This window comes from Apostichopus japonicus, chromosome 5 (assembly GCF_037975245.1).
Source record: "Apostichopus japonicus isolate 1M-3 chromosome 5, ASM3797524v1, whole genome shotgun sequence".
NCBI classification, from domain to species: Eukaryota; Metazoa; Echinodermata; class Holothuroidea; order Aspidochirotida; family Stichopodidae; genus Apostichopus; species Apostichopus japonicus.
Window position 1 is genome coordinate 20362880 of NC_092565.1, and position 23481 is coordinate 20386360.

The following is a 23481-nucleotide window of genomic DNA, read 5'->3' on the forward strand; positions in this document are numbered from 1 at the left end:
ATCTGGGGGATAACGTAATTGGTCATTTCAATCAAAAACTGCTTTTGTTTATCCACTTCGAGCGAAAATCACCAAAATGATGTATACTTACATCGCAGCAATCCCGAGGTTTCAAACTGTCAAAAATGACCTAATCGGGTCAAAGTTCATAAGGTTTAATTTACTTTATTAAATTAAAAAGACGGCAAAAACAAGGCTGACAAACTTGAAAAGTCTGATTTCAAATGAAATCTATTTGTATGATAAAACGCAAAACTACTCTGTACAAAAGAAAAGAAAGGCTTCAGTTAGATAGGCAATAATAATTGATCAAAAATCGTCGTTTCTGAGCAGAAAATTTTATAGACACAATATTCCCTCTCTTAATCAATATTTTTGTTTCATGTGCGAATATTTTGGAGATGAGGTTACTAACTCTATGACAGTATGCTTTGTATAATCTGATTAATTCCAGGTAAATTTCCAAGACGCAATATATTATGTATCACCGATCTTCTCTAAACCACGTACAAGACTGACACGACTATCTTACACAGAAAACAAACATAATAGTAAAAAAACAAAATCTACTCTAAGGGTAAACTTACCACAGACTATATATCATTACTTACATTTAATAAAACTTTTAAACCAAAACGTAAATTCTAAAATAAAAATAATTAAATCAATAAAAATGTTGTACTACTTTGTATCGAAGCTACCTCCCCTTGTTTTCGTACTCTGTAGTACAGAGACTACCTTGGAGAGCCTGCCATTGGAATGTGTGTGGTGTTTGTTAGGAGTTAAGTCTCCCCCACACCCCCCCAACCACCAGGTTGGGGATTATAAATCCCTTCCCATGAGATGGAGGGGGGAGAGGAAACCTACCATCCTTTGAGTTGGAAGCTCATATTTACAAAAGCAAATCACAGCAAACGGATACAAGAGAGAAGTTCCTTGAAAAATTGTCAAATTCCATTCTACTCAATTCAAATTTGATCTCGTTTTGTTATCCAAATATTAGGGTACGTAAAAACCATTAAAACAAGTCACATTATAAAACTGGCACAAACACCTAATACAGATAACTTATCTACAGACGACTGTGTCTTTGACCAAAACATCCCCTACTTACTACAGCAAGCAGTCTCTCCCTTCTTCCTCCCCCTACCTACCCCCCCCCCCCCACCGCCAAAAACGAATGTTTCACCAACCGAAAAAAGTTAACCATAACTCTCTTACTCGGTAACAATTGTCTGATACTTAAAAGATTTCTTAAGGTAACAAGAGATTCTTCTTAGAATAGCTGGAAGGGTGTTAATTTTACAGGTACATCAACAACACTATTGACAAAATTATTTGGTCTCTTCATTTTTAGAGTACTGAGTCTACATCAACCTGAATTATGAAATACCATGTAAGAATATATAAAACCTTTTTTTTTACCAAAAAATTGTTATAATTCCCTGTCTATATTAATTTTTTTCCGTACAAATTCTTAAAAAAAATTTAAAAAAAGAATACCCGAATGTGTTCCAGCAGGCCAGGTAAAAAAAAAAAAAAAAGGAAAATAGGGGAGTCCATTTTGGGCACGACTGAGATATTTATGTGACGAGTTTAACAGATATCTGATAAACTGGAATAGTTGAGTGTGCTGATTACTAAATCGACAAACATTTCAACTCACAACGGCAAAACATTCATACATGTAGACAGCAATTACTCAAGGTGCTATGAAGATGACTAAAACTAACGTAGCAGAGACTACAGAACACAATATATACAAATTACACAAGGGCTGGAAAAAAAAAAACCTTTTATCTCCATTTTCAGCACTTATAATACAAATCCAACAGTTTATGAAATATTCCTGCAATGAGACGGACACCGATATTTTATGTTAAACTATACTCATTTTTCTTTTAAATTTAAAAGCAAAACCTATTTCATTTTTAAAAATGATCTGCTGCCAGTTTTTTTTTATCATTTTAAATCAGTCCCTTGGTGCTGCATATTCCTTTTATTGAAGGTTTGTGCTAAGCGAAGTCTAAAGTTATTATGAGTGTGAAACTAATACCATCGGCCTTTGGGTCTCCATCGAATCTGTATACACATGATGACAATATATAACAAAGATTATTTACAGAGTTAAACGTAGGTTTTATGTACAAAACAATAGTAAACCCACATAGTTTCGAAAATGACAATACATTGGACTGTTGTGAATTAAACCACCAACACACCCCACCCACCTTAAACCCAAGTATTTAAAGTTGGTCCTAGAAGCAATCTGAAAGTTGATACATTTTTTAAATTGAGTGTCCACTGACTACCTGAGAATTTTCCATACATGTAGCTCCTAAAGGAGTATTGAAACTAGATAAGGTTAATGTTATACTGTAACCACTTTTAAGTTTAGCAAATGCACCCCTAAACAAAGTTACTTGATGTAGATGAATATAAAAATGTGCAAATATTTACTGGATAATTACCAATTTTTTTTGACAGTTGATAAATGAGACAGATTGAATTTACCAACGAGTCAGACATAACAAATATGATACGTATTATGTCAATGTTGAAGTGTAAAATAACCACTGAAGATGGTTGATTTCTCCTCTTTAAACTAGTTTCACTGCTATCGAGCCTTTTCAATCAAACAATGTGCATTTTTTGATTGAGTAGAATTAAACCTTTTCAAAAATTCAACCGTCCAATCGTAATGAAAACAATCTGCCCTGACTCATCCTTTGGCTTTGTGGATTGTATACACGACCAACCCTTCCCTGCCCTGTCGTAGATGTGAGCAATTTCATAAACCTCGAACAGACTTTAAATTGCACGATTATGAACTCCTTATCCCTCCCTCTCCCCGCAGCATACCCCTTGTTGATTTCAGTCAAGATCAATATTACTTGTAAACCACTTACTTACTTTTGACAATGAAAGACTATGTACACTAAAACATCCGATAATAAACGCTACAATAATAGTATGACTCAAAATTGTAAAAGTTGGCAAGTATAATGATTTCAATAATTCTCTCATAAAAGAACCCTACTTTCTTAAAGGTCACTTTCTGTATAACTTACTATACCTGTCAAGTTTGTTCATACCAGTCATGAGAATTCTCTCCTCTATAGTTGTTGTTTTTCTTTGTCTCCTACTATTTTAACATTTTTATTAGTAAAGCCAGGTCTGTGAAGTCTTCCTTTTCAATGCCAGAAGTAGCTCGCGCTGCCACGCTGCCTCCTCCATCAACCACTCTCATTTTTGGTGATGGAAATGCTTATTTTAATTCTTAAAAAGCATGTCAAACAGCTGTAATGTGAAACACAGTCACATCAACAGTGATAAGGTTCTACTTTGAATGGACTATTTTCGTTTCCTGAATACCTTCGTTTCAGCTTTTTGCTTGAACATGGCGGCACCTTCTGGCTTTTTTACCAAACTGCTCATGACAAAAGCCAGGGGTAGGAAATTACCAAGGATCTTAATTTGGTAATATCTTATCCTTACCCATGCCCTATATTAGGCATATCCAAATGCGGCTCTTAGATTTCGATTGTACCTATGTTCGACGGGCCCTAGTCGTCCTTCTTGGTTTGGGGCTGCTGTCAGACACAGCCGCTGCTTTCTTGGCCTTCTTTGTCGTCATCTTCTTCTCTGGGCTGGATACCGCCTTGGTCTCAGCAGCCTTCTTTCCCCGTCCTCTTGTCTTTTTGGGGCTGGGAATTGACTCGGGAACTTCTATGGGTACCTCAGCAGCCTTCCTCCCTCTGGTTCCTCTTTTAGCCTTCACGGGAGATGGAGCTGGTTCTTCAACATCAAAAGTGACAACTTTCTTACCTCTGGTCTTCTTTACCGGTGCAGGCTTCTCAGCAGACTGAGGGGCCACTGCTTTCTTACCTCTCCTACCACGTTTAGGAGGACTGATCAATATCTCTGCTTCTTCTTCTTCTGCTATCCTTTTCGCAGCTTTCTTGGGGGTTGTGGCTTTAGTTGGGGTTGGCTTCACCTTTGCAGGTGCACCTCTTCTTGACTTCTTGGCTGGTGTAGCAGGTTTCACAGGGCTGGGGGTTTTCTCTTTGACTGGTGCCCCTCTACGTGATTTCCTCGCTGGAGTGGTAGCTTTCACAGGGGTCGGAGTTTTCTCCTTTGAGGGTTTCCGCCTATTCGATCTCTTAGCTGGAGTAGCAGTCTTGACAGGGCTTGGAGTTTTAGCTTTGACAGGTGCCCCTCTGCGAGTTCTCTTAGCTGGTGTGGTAGGCTTGACTGGGCTTGGAGTGTTAGCTTTGACAGGTGCCCCTCTGCGAGTTCTTTTAGCTGGTGTGGTCGGCTTAACAGGGGTTGGAGTTTTCTCTTTCACAGGTGCGCCTCTGCGTGACCTCTTGGCTGGTGTGGCAGTCTTTGCTTTAGTTGAGGCTCCTCTTCTGGTCTTCTTTACCGGTGAAGCTGGCTTTGCAGGTGATGATGCCTTTTCTTTAGCAGCTGCACCACGTCGTGTTCTCTTGGCAGGTGTAGCTTGTTCGACAGGTTCAACCAGGTCAATGGTTTCAACTACTTCTGCCTGAGCCTTCCTCTTTGTAGCTCTCTTCCTTGCTGGTGTAGGTTTTGCAGGCGTCGGTGTCTTTTCCTTGGAAGGAGCGCCCCGCCTTGACCTCTTAGCTGGCGTAGCAGCCTTGACAGGTGTCTTCTGTTTCACCGGTGCAGCACGGCGTGTCCTCTTGACTGGAGTCTTTGCGGGACTGTCAACAGTCTCTTGGACTGGAGCAGCACGGCGTGTCCTCTTAGCCGGTGTCGGTTTGCTGACTTTGCCAGGTGATGGTGCTTTCTTACTAGCTGCTCCACCACGTCTTGTTCTCTTCACTGGGGAAGATACTGCCTTGGGGGTACCCTCCTCAGTCTTGGGGGTGGCACCCTTCTTGGATGTCTTCTTTGCAGGAGTTGAGACTACCTTCACAGGTGTCTTCTCTTTGGCTCCCCCACGTCGGGTTGTTCTCTTCTTTGCAGGTGACGGGGCGGGCAGTGCGGCTTCCTGTTTCTTTGCAGCTCTTCTCCCCTTTCTGGGTGCCTTTGCTGGTGAAGCTGCCTCTTCATCTTTTGCTACTTCATCCTCTGTCTGTTTCGGAGCAGCAGCCTTACGTCCCCTTTTAGCGGGTGTTGCCTTGGGCGACGCTTTCTTTGCGACAGCCCTTCTACCTCTCTTGGGCTTTGGAGACGGAGCTTTTTCGGCTGGTGTTCCTGCTTTGGCAGCGGGCTCACTCTTAGGAGTACCCACTTTCCTGGGGGTAACTTTCTTCTCGGGGGTAACCTTTTTAGGGGATGCTGGCGTGGCAGCTGCCTTCTTTACAGACTTTGGCGTCTTTTTCGGAGATGGAGGCTTGGACCGAATAGGCGATAAGAACAACTCTGGGACCCCCTCAAAGTCTTCGTAAGGATCAATATTAGGTTTGTTCCTCGGGGTTCTCATCAACTTTGCAACTCCGACCAGGGAGACGGATTTACGAGACTTGCTGACCTTACCGGTAGATTTCCTCGAAATTTTCACGTCCTGTTTGACCGGTGTCGTGGTAGACTGTGGGGCAGCGACAAATTTTTCTGATTGTCTCTTTGCCGATTTCGGTGTCTTTGCCTTTGGCGTCGCCTTGGCAGGGGTGGACATAAACTTCAGAGGCGAGATCTTCTTGTCTGTAGGTGAGGTCCATTCAGCCTGGCGTTTAAATGGAGACGTACTCCTGCGTGGGCTCGGAGGACGTGATGAAGACAACGGTGAAACGAAGACATCCAAAGACACGTCGGGTGTCTTGGCCGATGTAAAGGACCAGCTTGAAGTGGACCTAGATTTAGGCGATGGTGTCGAGAACATTTCCGGCATGCCTTCATAGCTGACATCGGCAGCTAGTTCCCTCTTGGTGGGTGGTCGTTTGTACGGAGTCTTTCTGCCCTTCTTAGTACGTACTGGAGTCTTGGCAGTCCTCTTACGCCCGATGAGGATGGTCGCCGGTGAGTCCACGTGACCAGTGCTGCCAACTCCCAGTATGCCACGTCGCTACAAAAGAAGAACGAAGAGAAGAAGTTTGAGTATTAAAAGAAACTTTCATGACGTTACATGGACAATCTCTTATATTATTATAATTTTTCAAACTTAAGGATAATAAGAGAGTCTGACAGTAACAGAGAAACTGAAACTGCACCTTTCTAGATATCAAAATACTGCAATTAATGCTACTGACAGGTGCTCATGAAAGTTAATGCACTATTCACGTACAACTCTTTAAAAATTGTTTTCTCTTTTGACCTGTTAGGGTATCGTGTTGGTACTGTGAAATACCATGTACCCACACATGGTATTTCTGCAAAATTCAACATACCAAGAGAACATAACCTTTATTCACAAAATGATCACAATGAGCTCTCTTCAGGTACCAGCTTGCATCAATATTTGATCAATTATTTTAAGCAAGATGCTGCAAACAAATCTTCAAGTGATATTTAACAAATATACTGAACATAGCAATCGGTTAATGAAACCATCAGCTGTTGTAAATTTCTGTGTTTCTCCCTGAATGAAGCTCAATTCTTCCCACAAGAGCCCTTCTAGTCGGCCTCCGAATCCCTACTGTAGCACCCCTACCTTCGCCTGCTCCACTCGCTGTAACTAACCTTGACAGAAAAATATAACTGGGAGTCCACCACTAAAACTTACTCCCTCTGGGCAATGACCCGGCTTTGAACCCGTCAGTAATATAGATGGAATGGAAAAATTCAATAATATTATAAGTTGCAAGACATTTGAACTTACCTTTGGAGTTTTAGCTCTGGATATCTTAACAGTCTGTTTGCTCTTCACGACAAGGCTCACGGAGGCCCTCTGTCTCTGGCCTCCAACAACAGTGGACACCTTCTCGACGCCTTGCAGTGGGAGACCCTTCTTCACTATATCTGCCCATCTGGGCTTAGGGGTCTTTCTTGTGGACCGGGGAGTCCTCACAGCCTTCTTTACACTCTTGGGAGTCTTCTTCACACTCTTCGGTGTCTTCTTTACAGCCGATTTGGGAGTCCTTGCTGCTTTAGGCGCGACTTTAGGAGAAGCCTTGGTCGGTTTCAAATGGACACCCTTGAATGTAAGAAGATGATAATATACTTTTACTTTCAGGATTTTCTTCAGGAGTTGATTAAGAACATCAACACAAGTAGCAATCACTAATACCCTAATCTTCCCTGCTACAAGTCACTACTTACAGAAAGCAAAAGATATCTCTCTACCCAGAAAAAAAAAAAAAAAAAAAAAAATGAAGAACAGAGTTCTGAAACTGCTTACAAAAGATTCCTTAGACAAATGCACGAACGTGACATAGTTAGTTTTGTTTGTTCAATAGACTCAATTTTTACAGTTTCCAATAACGGTAGAAATAATATGGAATAAATCCAAAGGTGGATTCTTTGAAACTTGCAACAATATTCCAGCATTTTTGAAGCTTTCTGAATTGCTTTGAATCAATGTGTTTCCATGCAGTAAGCCCAACACAACGTACAGTTGTTCATAAGCTTGACTCATCAGTCTTATTTCAAGTAGTTAATTGGGTTCATCATCGATCTGCCTGTGGCTTCACTTGCAATCTTATTGTTAGTAATACTTGACAAGTTTGAAAACACTCAAAATGAAAAAAAAGAAGAAAAAAACCCATTTGCAACGATGACCTAACTAGCACCCTCAAAGCATCAGAGCTCAAAACACGTTATTACTAATGAGCAGACTACTCATATTTGCCAGATCAGAAACTCCAGGTGAGTACTTTGAACACAATCTTATTGCAACTTTGCTAAAAAATGGAGAGAATACTGATAATCATCGGCACTCATTAAATGCATGCATATTCATGAATGATTACACTTTCTGTTTTGGAAGGGAAGGGGAGGGGGGCATGAACTAGCAAATCTATGGAAAAGGTCCACAGAAAAGAAGAATATGACAGTGAAGGTGCTCACCTGAGCTATTTCCTTTTGTACCGATTCTGGAAGTGTCTTGGGGGCACTCCTCCTGCGAGAGCCAGCAACAGTCTTGATTTCCTCCTGTAGGGATGCCTCCATGACCTTGGGAGCTGAGCGTCTCCTCTTTCCCGCAACCGCCGCAATCTCCTTCTTGACTGCACTCGGCAATTGCTTTGGAGCTGATCTCCGCCTGCCCGAAGCTGCAGATGTGATCTCCTTCTTCAAAGGCGTCTCCATCTTCTTTGGAGGGGAACGTTTCAGAAGACTCGCTGCCGCCGCGGCGATCTCCTTCTGGACAGAGCTGGGTAGCTTCTTGGGTGTTCCTCTCCTCACCCTGGAAGCTGCTTTCTCTGCGATCTCCTTCTTCAGGGGTGTAGGGAGAGTCTTCGGCGATTCTCGAGTGGACCTTGCGGATGCGGCCTGTTTGATTTCTTTCTTCAGAGGGGTAGGTAAGGCTTTGGGTGATTTGCGATCTGGTTTGGTAGCTACGGCTGACACTAGTTCCCTCTTCATCGCCGTGGTCATCCTCTTAGGGGTAGGCCTCCTGCCTCGTTGAGAGGCTTCTTCAATCTCCTGCTGGACAGCTGCAGAGAGGGCCATGGTTGGTTTCTTCTTGAGAAGGATAGGGGTGGCCTTCCTCCCTGAAGGGGTGGCTTTCTTTACAGATGATGATTTCTTAGCTGACTTTGGATTAATCTTTGCCACTTTGCCACCGGACACCCTAGAGGTCTTCCGAGGAGATGGAGTCGCAAACATCTCTGGAAGTCCAGTGAAGCTACCATCTAAGACAGTAGCCGAGGGCTTGGACTGCCGTTTCTTGCTAGAGGACCTGGTCGCTGCCTTAGGTTCTGTAGGAGCTGGTGTAACAAATAATTCTCGGATACCTGTCAGGGTCACATCCGTGACTGGGGTTGTTGATTTCTTCCCACTTTGGTTCTTAGTGGCAGACTTTGGTTTTGATGGCGATGGTGATTTGAAGAGGTTTGGTAGACCAGTGAAGCTTTCATCTGCAAGAGAAGCAGGAGGTCTAGTGTTTCTCTTTGGAGAATTCCTTCCAGGGCTAACTGCCGCAACTTTTTCACCTGAAGCTGGCATCTTTGGAGATTTCTTGCCACTTGTTGCCTTAGGGGATGCTTTGGGTGTTGCCACCTTAGGTGATGTTTTAGGTGTTGCTACCTTTGGCGATGTTTTGGGCGTAGCCACCTTAGGTGACGTTTTGGGTGTTGCCACCTTAGGTGATGTTTTGGGTGTTGCAGCCTTTGGTGATGCTTTTGGGGTTGCTGACTTGCGTGACGCTTTTGGACTTGTACCCTTGGGTGATGCCTTTGGGGTCGCAACCTTTGGTGATTTGGGGGTTGCGACCTTGGGTGATGATTTTGGGGTTGCTGCCTTTGGGGTTGTTCCTTTAGGAGATGACTTCGGTGTCGCCGGCTTAGGAGACTTCTTTGGACTCCTCCCCTTTGATGGTGTTGGGGTCTTGGGTGTTTTAGGACTGGCAGACTTTGAAACCGGACTCTTGGCTGGTGACTTGCCTCTCCCTTTTGGACTGACATTCTCATCGGCTTCCTGAATGGCCATGGCTCTCGACGGAACTGACATTCTACGCTTGATGGCACTTCTCCTGGGAGTGCCACTCTGCGTTGGGACGCCACCGACTGACCGCCGTCCGCTTGGAGATGCACCTTTCCTCAAGGGTGTGTGGACAGGTAAAGTTTTGTCAAACCTTTCCGGACTAAGCTGAGGTCCAAACGAGACACGTTTGGAGCGTTTCGAAGGGGGTGCAGCATTCTCTGTAGATGATTTGCGCTTCTTTCCTGATCCTTTTGTTGCAGATAAATCTGAAGAGAGAGAGATAAAAAAAAAAAAAGGTCAACTACATTTCATATCTCACAAGCATTCTGCCAGTTTCAACTTTTAAAGCCATGATTACAGTGATGCAGCAAAGTGACAAAGAATTACTTCTATTCCAAAATAACAACTGGATTTAATTTTTCCTCGGGGATTATAAACTTTGTAAAAGTCAGTCTATGGCCAAGGGGACAAGGTCAGACTTGACTGATATCCATACAACATATCCTCAGATGTCTTACAGAAGAAGATGGGCATAAAAATAGGCTGATTGTTTCGGTTGCTGGGATACGGCCAAACCTTGCCAAATTGTTTTTCTTATTAGCTAGTTTGGGAGGGATTTTATTCCTGTTATGTATGAAGAATTTCTTTTTCATTTTATATCAAAGATACTGTCAAAGACCTACTCATAGTCTTCCAATGATAGGACAACTTTGATGAATATCTAACAATTACCCTGCATATAATGGGACAGACAGACAGTCTGACCCACTGCCATAGCATAAGCTTCATTGGCTTGGAAAGCCAAAGGAACTAAAAGAAAAATGTACCCAATCAAACTGTCATAGAATCATTGTTACTGTTTATTACATAATGCCATTTCATATTGCATTTTCCATTATTGGGATTTATTTATCAAGCATTGCAAGGCATGGTAAACTGTTCAAGTACGACTTATAATACAGGATGTTTGGTACAAATAACCCATAGAAACATTGAAAACTATCTTTAGTCCCCCTGTACATGAAGGTAAAGTAAGGAATATATGCTCACCCTTTGCAGGGGATACAGGTGGCTTTGTCTTTGGGGTGAGTATTTTCACTGGGGAGGACTTGGCTGACTCTCCTCTCACGGGGGTGGCCTTCTCTTCACCTTCCAGCACCGGTGCTGATCGCCTTCTCAGCTGGGAGATGGAGTTTTTGAGCGACGACGAGGCTAGAACCCTTGGGCTACCCAGCGGGGTACGCTGCAATAACAATAGATAAATAAAAACATACCGTCAAGTCATCATGAAGAAAACTAGAGGAAGATTATATGATTTAAGTAACTACCATGTGGATGGTAAATTATAATAAAATGTTTATTGAAAAAGATTATAAAGTCACAGTTATTGGTTGACTGAACAACATAATTTCATTTGTTCAGGTTAGTTTCTTATTATATGAAGACTTTCCCATATTACAAGAGCAATGAATACAAATGTGCATTGCAGGAACAAAACTTTCTAGAATAACAATTTTGTTTTGTTATTTTTCGAAAGTGAAAAGAATGAAAAGAGTTTGCCAACCTTTGATGCACTCCTACGGGGTATAGGAGTTGATTGTCTCTTCGGGGTGTCCTTCCTAACCGAAACTGTAAAAAGAACACACACCAAAAAATCCATAAAACTATGACGACAAAAGAGAAGCTTCATCAACATCATGATGCAAATCACAATTTATTTTGCTTATCAAGAAATATAACAATGACCTTAACAAATTGCCAAAACTAAATGTTCTTTCCAAATGAAATAACCAGAAAACCAACAGGCTTAGTGATTCCTTGCTTTATAATAAGTTTTTTTACGGAAACACCTGATTGATAGAGCAACTGAGGAAATTGTGTCCTAAATTCAAGTACCAGGACTTTGGATATGAGTTCCAGATAAGTTGATCATTGTAAAGGTGATTGAAGTTGATGACAGATAAGTCATTAGTGGAAGTGGAAAACCCTCTCAGCCACTTAAAAGAGGAAAGGTCAAATCCTCTAACAGTTACTGACACAGAAAAGCCATTCATCAAAGAAATGGTTTGAGTTTTAGAGCTTAGACGGTTTTCCAGTCTTCGACCTCAGTTGACTTCAAACGATGTGCTGTTCTGTATAACATGTCCTTGCACAAAATGTCAATGCTGTAACAAAAAGCTTATTATTGCGACATCTCTAAGAAAGGTTGCTAGCCTTAAACAACCATTGACTTGAAGCAAATTAGAAGTCTTTCTTAAAAACAAAATTATCCAGCTATAGTGCTATTAAGGTTTCACACTTTCTTCCTTGCTGACCTCAAATAACTTTGACCTTCAAATCATTACTGGCTCTTGTACTCATTATAGGAAAGTCATATCCAAATATGACATCTGATGAATCTACCCATCTTATGATGTCATGTTTAAACTTTCCAGAGTGTAAACCTCTGCAGAACCCAAATGACCTATACCCTCCACCAAAAAACAATAGGGTATTTGTACCATACATACCAGCTACTGCAGTTTTTGATTTGGAAATATCATATTTATTGTTCAAGTGTTGACACCAGTGACCTTCAAGGAACTCTGACCTATATCAAATTTTGTACAAACTGTACAATACACTTGGCTATCATACCATGCATATATGTATGTTCTGGTTCTGGAGATATAGCGCTTTTGACATATTCACATTTTGACCTCTGCTGACCACAAATTGACCTTTGACCTCCAAGTGTCACACACACACACCATCACAACCTTTGGCAAGGAATAAAAAATTCCCAAATAAATGTTCTAGTCAGAGGTGCAGTTACAACATTTTTAGTAAACCAAAGTACAGATGTAATTATAATGTCATCTGAGAATCTTTTACCTGTACATCTATGGTTTTTCCCGGAGTTGGCTTGTTAAACATCTGTAGGAATGTTGTATCAGATCTGTGTACAGTATAAGTAACACAGAAAACCTAAAAGGAATGACATTTCGTTTCCATATTTTCTCATAAACAACTTACCAGGTGTTGTTGCTTTCTGCACAGGAGTCTTTCTATCTGGGCTTGGTGTCTTCTTGGCAGGTGTGGGTGTCTTCCTGGCTGGTGTGGGTGTTTTCTTGGCAGGGGTTGGTGCCTTCTTAGCAGGGGTTAGTATCTTAGCGGGACTAGGTGTCTTTTTGGCAGGTGTGGGTGTCTTCTTGGCTGGTGTGGGTGTTTTCTTGGCAGGGGTTGGTGCCTTCTTAGTAGGGGTTAGTATCTTAGCTGGACTAGGTGTCTTCTTGGCAGGTGTGGGTGTCTTCTTAGTGGAGGGTGTCTTCTTGGCTGGTGTGGGTGTTTTCTTGGCAGGGGTTGGTGCCTTCTTAGCAGGGGTTACTATCTTAGCCGGACTAGGGGTCTTCTTGGCAGGTGTGGGTGCCTTCTTGGCAGGGGTTGGTGCCTTCTTAGCAGGGGTTAGTATCTTAGCCGGACTAGGTGTCTTCTTGGAAGGTGTGGGTGTCCTCCTTGCTGGGCTTGGTGTCTTCTTGGAAGGAGTTGGTGTCTTCTTTGCCGGACTAGGTGTCTTCCTTGCTGGGGTTCTTGATTTCCTGGAAGGTGTGGGTGTCTTCTTTGCTGGGCTTGGTGTCTTCTTTGCTGGGCTTGGTGACTTCTTAAGTAACTGTGGTGTTTCAGCCTTCTTTGCTGGTGTTGCTTTCTTTGCAGCTGGTGATGGTGTACTCCTCGTGGAAGTCCTCTTTTGTCCAACTGGAGTGGCATTATCTTTTGGGGATGCAACTGTTTTCCCTTGTCCAGATTTCTTACCAGACTTGGGGGTCGCTTTCCCCGGAGTGGAAGTCTTCTTCGCTGGGGTCGACACTCTTCTGGGTGTACCTCTTCCAGGGGTGGCTTGCTTCTTTCCTGGGGTAGGTCCGTTCGCTGAGTAAACCTTCTCTGGTTGGAGCGGAGTAGGTAATTTACGTTTGCCCACCATCGGTGTCTTCTTTCTGCTACTTCTAGGTGTCCCACCGGCCGTGTTGGGTGGCGTTGTTTGTGTTGTGGATGTAACCTCGGGACTCTGTACTTCCTTCCTGCTTGGAGAGGATCGATGGGCTGTCCGATGCACTGAATCAACCGGGTACTCAAACCTGGAATAACCAAAAACAACAACAGTGAAACACCACGTACTGGGCTTAAGGTAATCCAAACATGGCATGAACAGGACATTTATAAACAGAAGTAGGTAGCGTTGTGCGGTAGTCGGATTTCACACAACCGGTAGTGTTGCAACATGAATCCCGGTATCGTAACTACAACCGGTATTTTCTTCAACTTTCATCTACGGTTCAAAGCACTTAGTTACGAGACAGTCAATGTCATACATTCAATATGCATACTGTAGCCTAGGCTATGTACATACTCTTACACGCACGTTCATAAAAAAAAAATAACACGCTATATTAGGGCCTTTGTTTTTTAACATACACTTCCAAAAAGAAAAGCACAAACCTTGGAAAAAAGCAACCCACACCATCCTTCATTCATACTCGACGTACGATATTAGATTAACACGTTCGCACGTGGATTAAACTTGTAATCCGTACACAAACATAAATTGGGAGTTCCCCACTAATCCATGATATTGGAATAGGGCAACCCCTTCAAGTTCAAAAGTTCACAATGAAAAGTTTTTAACTATCAACAAGTCACCACGTGTTTGGAACTTCAGACAATAAGAATGTTACATAGGGGCTACGTAAATACGGGATTATAAACTACATACATAAGAATAGTACAGATTTATTTATATCGTTAATCGGCTTTTGTTTACTCCAGAAAATATACTTTCAATACGTACAATATCAATCTTTCGTACAAAAGATCTTAAAAATTAAAAAAGTAGCGAAATATAAATTTAAATGACATCGTGGAACCCCCCGCATTAATAAACGAATCCATTTCATTACATCATCAAATCTCAAGTACTGAACTGTTGTGTGTACCTGTACCGTACCCTAGGCTATAATAATATACAGTCCCATGCGAAGATGGGTTTAAACTGGATATACTCCCTGCGGTTTTGGCTCAAAATTGATTAAATCGTTATAATTATTATAACAAAATGAGGTGAAATGCATAAGAGTAAGATTTTGTACATGGGAACCTTGACAATCATCGTGAAGGAAGAATAAATAACGAAAATTTCAGAATAACTTTGAGGTCCTGTAACATGCTGAGCGCAAGTAACGTTCGACATTTAGTGTAGCCTAGGTGCAAATTACTACGTGAAAAGTTGATTCGTTAATACATAGGTCTAGGCCAGTACGTAAATTGGTCAGATATTATTCAAACTAAGAACACAGAAACCAGAAAAAATCGTGTTTTGTTTTCTTTATTTCAAATAGTAACACGTAGATATTTTTATTATGTCCGGGATTCCCGGGAATGATACCGAAACGAATGTAATAACCGGTTGTTTTCCCACTACCGGTAGTATTTACACATTGCTTTGTGATCGGGATTAGTCAATACCGGGATCGGGATACCGGGATTCACTTGACTACCGGGATACCGCACAACCCTAGAAGTAGGTAATCAACCAATGACTCCTTGCTCACACTTTATGGAGCGAATGAAACCAGACTGGCAGCACCTACCAAACCGATTCACATATATACAGTTGTTGAGAGAGACCTACCTATTATATGAAATGGAAAATGAATTGTTTATCTTGGTTGTACTGGCTCTTGAAATAGGATACCAACCTAGAAATTGATTTTTGTTTGTTTCAGGTTGTCCCATCAGCAAAGTTGGTTATTCAACTTGATGAATACATAACCAGAAGCATAAAAGGCTTAGAGATGCCTTGCCATGTTTGGCAGCATATGGGAACATTTACTATAATACTGTGCATATGCAGACAGTTTTCAAACCGAATAAGGTGGATCGACATACCAAGTGTGAACTTCATTTAAGTTTTGCTTTTTGAGTTATCCTGTTTTCAAGTTTTTCAGACATTAACCTCTGTTTGACCTAAATATCTATCATTTCCACCAGGATGTTGGTACTTCACGACAAAACCAGGGAACGGAAAAATGGTCCCCATGACTAAAGGCGGCTACTGGATGATTTCCCTCACTACCACAGAATCATGTTTTATCTTAATTGTTTTACTGTATTTAGCTATTACGACTACTGATTTGCCACTTAGCAACTCACAAATTCTCCTTTATAAACTGAGATCTTTTCGCACTCTGTACTTTCTGTTTAATATTCCCTCCACTGTATAGGTTACTTTTTGTGTACCATGTACTGTAAATGTTAGGCTTCAGCATTCACTGTATATGAGTAAAGTGGAAATAAGCTTAGCTAATGGACAAAAGTTATGATCAAACAAAAAAAGGATATAACCTAGGTCTACAGTATGTATTGTTGTAACTTGTAATAGTGCCCATTTATAGCCTTTTAGTGTGATCTAAATTTTCAATTTTTTGAAATCAGAAACTCCATGGAAGTAATCAAGTTATCACAATTACTTTATCACAAGAAATCAGTTAAAGGTTCTTGATTGGGGGATTATTTAGAACTTAAAAGAACAAGTTTTCATTAAATAATAGGATTATTGTAGTTAATATAGTGCATCCATGTATACCAAATATGAAGTTTCACCTACCCTATAGTTTGTGAGTTAACACTTTTACAAGGAGTCACACACATACACCATTACCACTGCATAGATTTCTCTCGCCTTTGGCAAGTGATACATCGATAAGTGTGTATCCTGGCCGAGTGGAACTACCGAATAATGAACAATCTCATGGTAGTTTTTGTTTAGAAATGTTGTAATATGCATTGTGATTTATTCCACTGATGGAAATGCAGATCCACTACTTACTCGCATGTTTATTGAATTCCATTTAGCCAGACAAACTCCTCACAGAGACTTCTTATTATTTAACCAGAAGATTTCTAAATAATAATTTCTAAAAAAAAAGATACTAAACAAGTCTACATGTGGAAGCCATTTGTTCTCAGCATCTCCAGTAATTAAGCAACCAACAAGTACAATAATTAATATATAACTCACCTGAATGATCGATCTACAATGGTGAAAACATCTCTGTGAAAAATCTTAGTTGGGTTGCCTATCCCTTTCTTGTTTAATGTTGTTGCATTCACTTGACTTAAGTTCGTGACGAAAACCTGCAAGAGAAGATAGCAAAACGATGTTATCTCCGTTGAAAGGTCCTTGCAAAATTACGACTCTGGCCTACAGTAGCTATTACACTGCTTCATTTATACATCTGTGCAGTTAACTAAATTTCATAAACAATATATTATATTTCATTATACATGACGCTATAATTTCCCCCTATTCGAGCAGCCATTTTACTTTTTACTAACACATTTTGCTAGCAATTTACTAACACATCATTCGTCTTGTATTTATAAATGAACTAGGTTGCTATCACTTGCAAATCTGAACTTGGCCACGGTCAATGTTACTTTAGGCCTGTCAACAGAGAGAAAGGCAGTTGGCTTCAAATGACCTAAGTTACATACCATATACACACACACAAATAGCTTAGGCAATCTTATTGGCCCTAACACATAAACACATTGGCCCTAACTCATAAACAAATCCTCATATCTTAACAAAACATGCTACATTGAAACTACCATGTTATGCAGTATACCTGTATATTTTTTCAAAATATTAATGCAAATCCCTCAACACTTCTGATTCTGTCATGACATTAGTCCCACAACATACTTATTCCCAAATCCATAACGTCAGCTTGTTGGTTATGAAGTAAGGCACTCATGTTACGCTCACACTCTATTGGTACCGCCACTAGTACTAGCTATATGATAGGCTAAACCCGGCAGATTTATCTTTCAGATGACATGTATGTGGAGTAAAATCATTGCGATTGTTTCTTTGCTAAGGCAGGCTCCACTGAACTTTCTCGATATCGTCATTTGTTTTCATTCTGACAGTTTAGAGACAATTTGAATTCTGACTATGCGTCGGATGCAGCATTGCAGTGTACAGGACACAAAGTACTTCTGTACATACAACAACGTGAAACTGATTTCATGTTGTCTTTGCTGACAAGCACAGTGTGAAGTTTTAAAAAGTTTGGTATTAGCTTCGATTCCTGTCATTTTTTTTATAGTGATCAATGGAGATCTAGCAGGCAGGACCACACCGTATACATCCCATTGCATTAAACCAATTGCTAAAAGAGACTTTTGTAGTACTCTTTGATTTAATAACTTTACTTTATGCTTCCATTATTGGTTGGTAAATAACTTTCAGCTTGCATACCTGCATCAAAGTCATACCTAGACAAAATGTCAAAGCTGTGCATTGAAGCAAAATTTGACACAAATCTTAACATTGGAAAAACATTGGAATGAACATTATAACTTTAAAAAAAAAGAAGGAAATTCTCATGCCATTTGAGATAAAAGGTAATCTTATGTAGTAGTACTAACCTCTCCATTAGGCTTGACATCTAATCTGCAATGTTCCCGCGAGACGTTTGGTAACTGGATCCTGATGTCGCATTCACTTGTCCTGTAATTCAAGAATGTAAAAACGATCAATGTTCTTTCATCAGGGCTTTCTAGGCAATGAAAACTTGGAGGAGAATGTTGGATTTATTGTATGTTCAGATGAATATTAAACACTATCAAGTATTATGCTGGATCATTATTTGTAATTGAATGATCACATGACAAACCACAAGGACACAGGTATGACATGGGTAGGGGAGGGGTGGCAAGAGTCAGTCCATTTTTCACTTGCGTTGAAATTGGGATTGAATTAGAACCCCTCAACTACAAATAGCCAAAACCAAACAGCAGCTGATAATACCCTGTTTTAATTCTCTTGCATGTCTCAGTTCAAGATTGATGCAACATTTTTATTGGAGGGAAGCAAAAAAAAAACTCATTTCCTACAGCTTTCTGATTAATATTATCCTATTCTAGTAATATCACAATTATTCAAAAATATTGCATGGTGCTGATCATTCTTCAGCTGAGACAGTTTCGATCTATATGAATTCTTTTCAAAAGCTAACCCTAGAAATTAATCAACAATATTTGCCTGAAGGTTGGAACCATACTTGGGTTCTTACAGCAAAAATATACGATATTTAAGTAGAAAAAAGAAAAAAAGGCAAAACAAATGTGGTAATTAGGAAATTCCTTGTAAAGGTACAAGCTTTGTGACGGACTGCAATTTGCTCTGCTCGCACAGAGGTTAAGAAATATCATTCTTAGATAGAGCTGTACCTTCCAAACATGCACTGATTCGATGTTAGAGGGAACTGTCCACCGTCTGCTCCACTTCTCTTAATGACCACCACAATTCCGTTCAATGGCATCTTGTGGCATTAGGTAAAAATTCTGGGAAGAAAAAAAATGTCACAAAAGTTGCCACTTTGTTGGTCTTCACCGAAATTTGGAAACATTAACTTCATGTGATCTATTTTCTGTCTTTAAAAACAAAGCCATATGTCACACAACCCTGTACCCTATCTATTCAAATAAAAAAAATTCTTGCACTTAGAATGGAGACTACTATTTGAATTTAAGCTTTGAGTGGTGTGTCAGTGCAAGTACATTCATGCATAGTCCAGCCAACCCTTTTTAATTCCCCAGTGAATGAGGTCGCCATAAGGAAACTCCTGTGGCGACTAGATCTTTATTTTTCCCAAATTCTGGTCGCCCAGAATGAAAATGTGATCGCCACTTTGATATGCTAAATATTAGTACAAAAAACACTAGGCTCAACATCGAGTAGCACTAGACTGTACATGTGTACGCGCACAGAATCATATTAAGACGTATAGGCTAATAGGGTTGGGCGATATATCGAAAATTATTATTATCGTGATATTTTTTTTTCAAGACGATATTTTTTGAGGATTGAACCAATGACGATAACTTTTTGGGAAAGAAATTTGAAATAAATGTGGGAAAAAAATGCAATTATCCTTTCTCCGTTTTATGTGTAAATGTTATTCTAGCATTCCATATGGTTAAGAAAGTTGAAAAGAAATCAAGTTTATCAACTTCATTGACTGACTTTTGAACTACGTTAAAACCAGTCCTTTACAACATTCACTGTATAGAGAACAAAACTCTGAAAATCAGTAGAGAAATTACCAATTGTGTACGAAAAGTAAGTTGGTACACATTTCAAATTTTACGAAAGATCGAGCAAAATACTTTCGAAAAATTCACGCAAAACTGGCATATCTTGCTAAATGCAACTAATGTCATGTAAACAAGGCTCTAGTACACCCATTTATGAATTAACCATAAGACCACATCTGGTTTTAAGCGGAGGGAAAAGAAAGCATTTTCTAGAATTTCCACAAAAAAAGAAAAAATTATTATCCTACCATAGTTAAGTGTATAGTAAATAGCCTAACCACTTCGTCGGTTACGGATTTCACATAACAACAAAAACACAACTATAATTGTATTTTGTGAAGTTGACGTTCTCTACAAGGACATGGAAACAATATTTAGCATTTAGTTAATCATGCCACGTGGCCTAAAACATGGGATTGCAAGGTTTACTTTTATAAATATGGCCATACTGTAGCTATTGAGGCCTTGATATCGTGCTATGTCTGTATGGTATAGACTGTGCCTCGTGTATCATGGGGAAAAGATTGTTTTGTTCATGCAGAGGAGTCGGTTGGCTTGAGGTGTGTTTTACTTACCTTCATGTTACGGGGATATTTACCTACTTTTCTTGAATGTCTAAGATAATATTTCGCATAACTTTACCGATCCTTTACTGACTGACCTAATTAATTCTTGAGTGGAGCCAAAATAGTTTACTCCATGAAAAGTTTTTTGGAAACGTGCCAAAAATGTTAACAAACAGGTGTTAGACAGGGGGTTGCAAATTGCTTGGCAAGGTACCTGGTAAAATTTGCAGCACATGTAGCCTACCAGGGTTAAACAATTGCAGTTGTAAACTGATGTACGTATAGTGCACGCTGTTCATTGTTAGGCAGTCTAGAAACGGGGCTTTGCCGAACGTAGTTTGTTTCATGATATCGACAGTTTTGTAAGTTAAACTTTTTAAAGATTGTAAGACAGATTAAATCTCATTTCATTTTATCACATAATATAGCTACTCTAACTTGTCATTTTAAAGTTTTGAACAGTTTCGTGACAATTTAAATTCATCATGGTAAAATTTTCAGTTGCAAAAACTGATCGCCACAGTATTATAGGTCTGGCGACTAGCATTAATTTTCCAGAAATTCTCATCGCCAGCCGAGAATTGTGGTCGCCAATGCGACCGTAATTAAAAAGGGTTGAGTCCAGCCAAACCCTGGCTTGTGAGCCACATGCTGCTCTTTGACATTTACACCATATATGTGAGTCCCAGAAATATGTTGGCAGATGACAATTAGTACTATCCTTCAGCAATGTGATTTCATCAACAGTTCTATCAGATTCCACAAGAAATAGAAAGAACCTTACTTGAATATATCTGGAATAAAACTGCTGGAAGCAGGGAAAACTTTTCACTAACTTCACACGCATACATTGAAGTTATCGTATAATTCTGCTAAAGTAGTGGAATAATAATATAAAAATCATGTTTCCTTGGTTTTTGGCTATTTCCATTAAGGCTTTGTTCATTGGGATTGAAAAAGTGGTTAAAATTTGATTTATGAACACACAACTACAGTGTCTAGTATCAGTGCAACTAAGTGTAAAACACAGTACAAGAATTTAGGGAACATGGGTTACAGTTGACCAATAATACATCTTACTAGTTCTAGTCTTGGTTAGGTCTACCTCATATTGGTAAGCATAATAAGAAAGCAACATTATTGTGGTAGCCTAACATAGTGACAAGGTATAATGTTACTATTGTTAGCTCTAGGCCTTACATAGTTACAGTCATGTAAAACCCAAAATTTAGAAGGTTAATGTTAGGCTAGTCCTTACTAAGTCAGACTGTAGTATTATTCTAGCCTAACTGCGGTGCTAGGGTACAACACGGTGGCATGGGTATATACGATCTAGTTATACACTATTATTAGTACTAGCTTGATGTTTGCTTTGATTTAATCGTACCGTTATTCGATAATACTCTTTCGGAGAGTCTTCTAAAGTTCACAACATCATATATCACATATATACCTTTGCAACTAGTACTACGCCTTGTCTGACAAAGCGTACTGTAGGCTACAATTAATAAGTAATATTGATTACTAATACTACATTGCATATGACTGTAACATTAGGCCAAATTTATTACACCGTTACCATACAACTCTAACGGACAACAACAAACAACCTTTGTTAGGCCAAACAATTACAGCACGGAAAGTATGAACGTCTTGCGAATCATTCATATCCAAAGCAAGAAAATTTCACATTATTATTTGAATTATAACAATCCACGTCATCCCAAACAGCAAGAAGCTATTTATAATTAATTTTACCGTAAATACATGGAAACACTTGTTCCTCCGCTTGCTTATTTCTTCGCTTCTGTTCGAACTACGTACAACGGAAATTTTGAATGAACGCCGCCGAAAGATTGTCAATAAGAACATTACAATGTAACAGCTTGAATTAAATTAGTTCCATACAGTACAAATTTTGTCACAGTTTTATCAGTATTGAGTTTAACAGTGATCATTATTTGGCAATGAAAATGTATGAAAAATGCTATTTAATGGGAAATATGTCATTTATTTAACTAATTTGTTTAATTAACTCGTTTACCAGCGGAGTAATCGCAAGTAGAAGGTGATAACTCCGCCCCATTATTTAAAATTTTATCATCACTTGCTTGATTGGCTAATATGCAAGTCCAGGTACCGTACCTGCGTTGAATGAGTACGTAGTAGAGTAGCAGCTCCCTGGTTGAATAAAGGCAATCGTCCGTACAATAGTGATTTTACCGTTAAGAAACAGTACCGTCACAAACCATTATTGCATACAAGTTCCAACACGAAATTTTTGCACCAAATATATAATGTGGACTCTCCAACTGCATCTATGGTACGGAAAGTATACAATTGCGCAGGAAATTACATGCGAGATGTGGAGTTACCATCAAGGGCGGCGGAAGCACTTTAAATCTGGGGGGGGGGGGGCACCGACATCAAAGGGCACTTTGCAGAAATTCGATTGGACTGATGCAGCCTTATATTTAGTACCCTTTATAACTCTTATTGTATTATCTTATTTGCGTATACCCATCACTCCATCAACGCCCCCCCCCCCCCCTTCAAGGAAAATATGCATACTAGCACTGTAATATCCAATGTGCAAATTGGGAAACAAGGAACAAGTTTTCTTTTGAGACAAAATGAGGTGAAATCATGCTATTTGCTAATGTAGGAATCTTCGGAATTAGAGTTTATTTCTTGTTAATATCTTAACAATTTTTTGCCATTCGAAATAGCTTTGAGTTTGACCCACAAAAATTGATTAAAAGTCAGGGGCGTAGCCAGGATTTGCAAAGCTGTATGCACGACTATCTGAGCGGAGCGCCACCATCAGTTGGCGTGGAGCGTACAAGAAAAATTTGTTTTACAAACCCCCCAGATGGCCGGAAACGGCCCGTCCCGAGTGTTCATTCTGGTTCCCTGGCCTCTTGCTAACTTGAGACAGCTCAAGTTTTATGTAGAAAAAGGGCACATTTTTAACCTGAGGAAAAGTGGGGGGCGTGCCCCCTGTGCCCCCCCGGTCCCGCCGCCCTTGGTTAACATGTAAGCATGACACGACATCTCCACAAAATATTCAATTTTGTCGAGATACCGATTTACGCTAAGTTGACATTTCGGGAAAATAGGTAAAAATGTCGAGTTACCATGTATATAACACCTAACTCGGCATCTCGACAAAATTGTATTTTGTCAAGATACCGAGTTACGCTGTGTAGGTCGAATCGTCGAGCTTGTA

The 23481-nt window shown here is 40.0% G+C and overlaps 1 protein-coding gene and 1 long non-coding RNA gene across 3 annotated transcripts; one reads left to right on the plus strand and one right to left on the minus strand.

Moving 5' to 3' along the window:
- Nucleotides 1–213: 213 nt before the first annotated feature.
- LOC139967986 (uncharacterized) lies at nt 214–22163 on the minus strand. 2 transcript variants are annotated; one of them, XM_071972247.1, is made up of 11 exons: nt 22011–22163; nt 18820–18933; nt 18016–18097; nt 16601–16716; nt 13211–13661; nt 12562–13162; nt 11111–11175; nt 10597–10789; nt 7972–9812; nt 6785–7099; nt 214–6031 (listed from the first exon to the last, which is right to left on the minus strand). In XM_071972247.1, exons 2-11 carry the CDS (start codon nt 18909–18911, stop codon nt 3551–3553), a joined length of 6237 nt encoding a protein of 2078 aa, XP_071828348.1. In that variant the 5' UTR covers nt 18912–18933; nt 22011–22163; the 3' UTR covers nt 214–3550. The 2 variants fall into 2 exon arrangements, with proteins under 2 accessions (XP_071828348.1, XP_071828347.1); XM_071972246.1 differs by having other exon boundaries at nt 12562–13661.
- Nucleotides 13637–15595, plus strand: LOC139967987 (uncharacterized). The gene is made up of 2 exons (XR_011793202.1): nt 13637–13756; nt 15105–15595. It is a non-coding gene; the product is annotated as an uncharacterized lncRNA (long non-coding RNA).
- Nucleotides 22164–23481: the final 1318 nt, after the last annotated feature.

What these genes read in the sequence shown, in the direction of transcription:
- LOC139967986 (XM_071972246.1), bottom strand. Translation starts at nt 18,911, where the DNA reads ATGCCATTGAACGGAATTGTGGTGGTCATTAAGAGAAGTGGAGCAGAC. An exon ending in ATTGTAGATCGATCATTCAG is followed by an intron (nt 13,662 to 16,600) that starts GTGAGTTATATA and finishes TGGTTATTCCAG; the next exon opens with GTTTGAGTACCCGGTTGATT. An exon ending in GCAGAAAGCAACAACACCTG is followed by an intron (nt 11,176 to 12,561) that starts GTAAGTTGTTTA and finishes TTCTTTTTACAG; the next exon opens with TTTCGGTTAGGAAGGACACC.